The 3,694-nt window shown below is 50.5% G+C and overlaps 1 protein-coding gene across 1 annotated transcript; it reads left to right on the forward strand.

Moving 5' to 3' along the window:
* Positions 1-267: 267 nt before the first annotated feature.
* LOC128598716 (60S ribosomal protein L36a-like) lies at positions 268-742 on the forward strand. The gene has a single exon (XM_053609389.1). It carries the CDS (start codon positions 339-341, stop codon positions 657-659), a length of 321 nt encoding a protein of 106 aa, XP_053465364.1. The 5' UTR covers positions 268-338; the 3' UTR covers positions 660-742.
* The last annotated feature ends 2,952 nt before the right edge of the window (positions 743-3,694 follow it).

Raw genomic sequence — 3,694 nt, forward strand, 5'->3', positions numbered from 1 at the left:
GGCCATGGGCATCCAGCTTCCTGAAGCCTTGGGGAGTGGCAGACCCAGGGCCAAGGGCTGGTAGGTGGACACGGGAGAGCATTGTTCCAGGCCACCTTGGCCAGGGGGCAGCCCAGAGACAGGACGGTGCTCTGGTGGTCGGCAGGCCACGCCTGGGGCCACGCGCCATGACACCTTCTGCAACTTCGATCCTATCCTTGGAAACACGGCCCGGTCAACTGGGACTACACTCCTGTTCCTTTAGAAATGAAGATTAGAGCGCCAGCGGCGGGAGGCAAGGGCTGTGGACGCCGAGCTTCGCGGTGAGATTTCATCGTAGAGACAGTTCTACTGTAGAGATGGTCAACGTACCTAAAACCCGAAGAACTTGCTGTAAGAAGTGTGGCAAGCATCAGCCTCACAAAGTGACCCAGTATAAGAAGGGCAAGGATTCCTTGTATGCCCAAGGAAAGAGGCGCTATGATCGAAAGCAGAGTGGCTATGGTGGGCAGACAAAGCCAATTTTCCGGAAGAAGGCTAAAACCACAAATAAGATTGTGCTGAGGCTGGAATGTGTGGAGCCTAACTGCAGATCCAAGAGGATGCTGGCCATTAAGAGATGCAAGCATTTTGAACTGGGAGGAGATAAGAAAAGAAAGGGCCAAGTGATCCAGTTCTAAACTTTGAGACTTTTTGTCTTTTTGAGGAGAAAATGTTGAAGCTATACAAAAATTACCTGTAGGGAAATAAATATGATGATATTCAAAAAAAAAAAAAAAGAAATGAAGATTAAATTCACAGAACGCTGAGGATGGCGCAGGTCCTTGACATCTGATAGTGGAGTCCAGGAGCTCAGGCAGAGCTGGTGGCTGCCAAGGACCTGTCCCCATCCCTGGACACACCAAGCAATCAGGGCTGCCAGCTGGGAGCAAAGGGGCCTCACTGGGAGGGAACCCTGTGGTGGAGCCTCGCTCCTGTGGGTCCCATAGGTAGGTTTTTATGGCTGCTGTGACAAATTCCCGCAAACTGGGAATGTAACAGAACACAACAGAAATGTTTCCTGACTAGTCCCTGGAGCCCAGAAGCTTAGCAATCAGTGTCACTGGACCCAACGGGCCGCTCCCCGCAGAGGCCCAACTCCCGGGGTGCCCCCAAGCCCTGGTGTGCCTGGTTCTGTGTGGCCTCTGCCTTCCCTGCCCTCGGATACTCCCCAGCTTCTCCAAGAGGCCCCTCATGAGGGCCCGCCAGACCCCTCTCCAGCTCAGGACCCTGCGCTGTATCTGTAAAACCTTCACCCACGGCCACAGTGGCAGGTCCCGGGGTCAGGCTCACACACCCCTTGAATCATTTTATTTTAGTTTCACACCTTGCTACTCTGTGTTGTCACCGGCTTTAAATTTTTTTTTTTGAGACAGAACCTCAAGGTGTCACCCTGGGTAGAGTGCCATGGCATCACTGCTCACAGCAACCTCCAACTCCTGGGCTTAAGTGATTCTCCTGCCTCAAACCTTCCAAGTAGCTGGGACTACAGGCGCCCGCCACAATGCCTGGCTATTTTTTGGTTGTAGTTGTCATTATTGTTTGGCAGGCCCAGGCTGGATTTGAACCCACCAGCTCTGGTGTATGTGGCTGGTGCCCTAGCCGCCTGAGCTACAGACGCTGAGCCACCAGCTTTAATTTTTAAAAGCTTTTTATTTTTGGCATGAATGTGGAGAGAAGGGACACTTTTATACTGCTGATGGGACTGCAAACTAGCACAACCTTTTGGAAGGAAGTATGGAGAAACCTCAAAGAACTGAAGCTAGACCTCCCATTTGATCCTGTAATCCCATTACTGGGCATCTACCCAGAAGGAAAAAAATCCTCTTATCATAAGAACACTTGCACTAGACTGTTTATTGCAGCTCAATTTACAATCGCCAAAATGTGGAAACAGCCTAAATGCCCACTAACCCAGGAATGGATTAACAAGCTGTGGTATATGTATACCATGGAATACTATTCAGCCATTAGAAAAAATGGAGACTTTAGCCGGGTGCTGTGGCGGGCGCCTGTAGTCCCAGCTACTCGGGAGGCTGAGGCAAGAGAATCGCTTAAGCCCAGGAGCTGGAGGTTGCTGTGAGCTGTGTGATGCCACGGCACTCTACCAAGGGCCATAAAGTGAGACTCTGTCTCTACAAAAAAAATGAAGAAAAAATGGAGACTTTACATCCTTTGTATTAACCTGGATGGAAGTGAAGACATTATTCTTAGTAAAGCATCCTAAGAATGGAGAAACATGAATCCTATGTACTCAATTTTGATATGTGGACAATTAATGGCAATTAAGGTCACGGTTGGGGTGGGGGAAGAGGAGAGCAGAGGGAGAAAGAAGGAGGGAGGGGTGGGGAAAGGAAGACAGAGAGGGAGGGAGTGGGTGGGGTCTTGGTGTGTGCCGCACCTTTTGGGGGCAAGACACGGTTACGAGAGGGACTTTGCCTAACAAATGCAATCAGTGAAACCTGGTTTGTTGTACCCTCAATGAATCCCCAACAATAAAAAATTAAAAACAAAAACAAAGCTTTTTATTTTATGCCACTTGCCCTCTCTGGGCCTCAGTCTCCCTGGTTATAAAGTGGCACTGTGGACAAATGGGTCAAAGGCTCCTCCAAGCTGACAGCTCAGGCCTGTATACCCCGGCCCTTGCTGCCCAGGCATGTTTATTTTGCGATCAGCTTTGACTAGATCGATGTTATATTGGATAATGTGGCTCCTCAGCCTGTGCTGGGCTGCCTCCATAGCAAATGGAGACACTCCTGCTGAGGGTTTCTGAGAAACTCACCAACAATTGCTTATCAGGACTCTGAACTCAGGGTCACCTGGGTGCCATTTTTCTGGGCCATTTATTTTTCCAGATGCTTCATCTGGAGCCCCAAGAAAGCCAAGGGCTTCCCAGCCAATGTCACCAGGACAGTCGGCACTCAGCCAGGGCGCCAGGGCATGTCCAGAGCAAGGGGCTGGCTCTAGAACCACAGGACACTTAGCTCTCCCATCTGGTTCTTCCAGGCCCAAAGACCACATGCCCCAGAGACCACAACAGAACAACACACTTGGCCTTAACATCAGTCTACTTGTGACTTAATCTGCTGCAGTGGCCGGCCCATTTCCATATTTGCCCATTTGTTCAATAAATATTTACTGAGAGAAGGTCCTGTGCCAGGCCCTGAGCACTGACATTTCTAACTGTGCTCCCTTGGGAGGGGAACAGGGTCAGAGAGTTCAAATCCAGCTGCGCCTGAGGGTATGGGAGAGGGGCCACTGAGGCTTCCCTGGGGGAAGGGACAGGGAAGAGTGCTATGGACTTCATTTATTTATTTATTTTGCAGTTTTTGGCCGGGGCTGGGTTTGAACCCACCACCTCCGGCATATGGGGCCGTCACCCTACTCCTTTGATCCACAGGTGCTGCCCAGTGCTATGGACTTTATTCCAAGAGTACTGGGGAGCCACAGAGGGCTGAAGGGAGGGTAAAGGTCTCCAGGGTCAGATTTGCATTTCTTTTTTTTTGTAGAGACAGAGTTTCACTTTATGGCCCTCGGTAGAGTGCCGTGGCATCACACAGTTCATAGCAACCTCCAACTCCTGGGCTTAAGCGATTCTCTTGCCTCAGCCTCCCGAGTAGCTGGGACTACAGGCACCAGCCACAACGCCCGACTATTTTTTTTGTTGTAGTTCCGC

This window comes from Nycticebus coucang, chromosome 11 (assembly GCF_027406575.1).
Source record: "Nycticebus coucang isolate mNycCou1 chromosome 11, mNycCou1.pri, whole genome shotgun sequence".
Taxonomy (NCBI): Eukaryota; Metazoa; Chordata; class Mammalia; order Primates; family Lorisidae; genus Nycticebus; species Nycticebus coucang.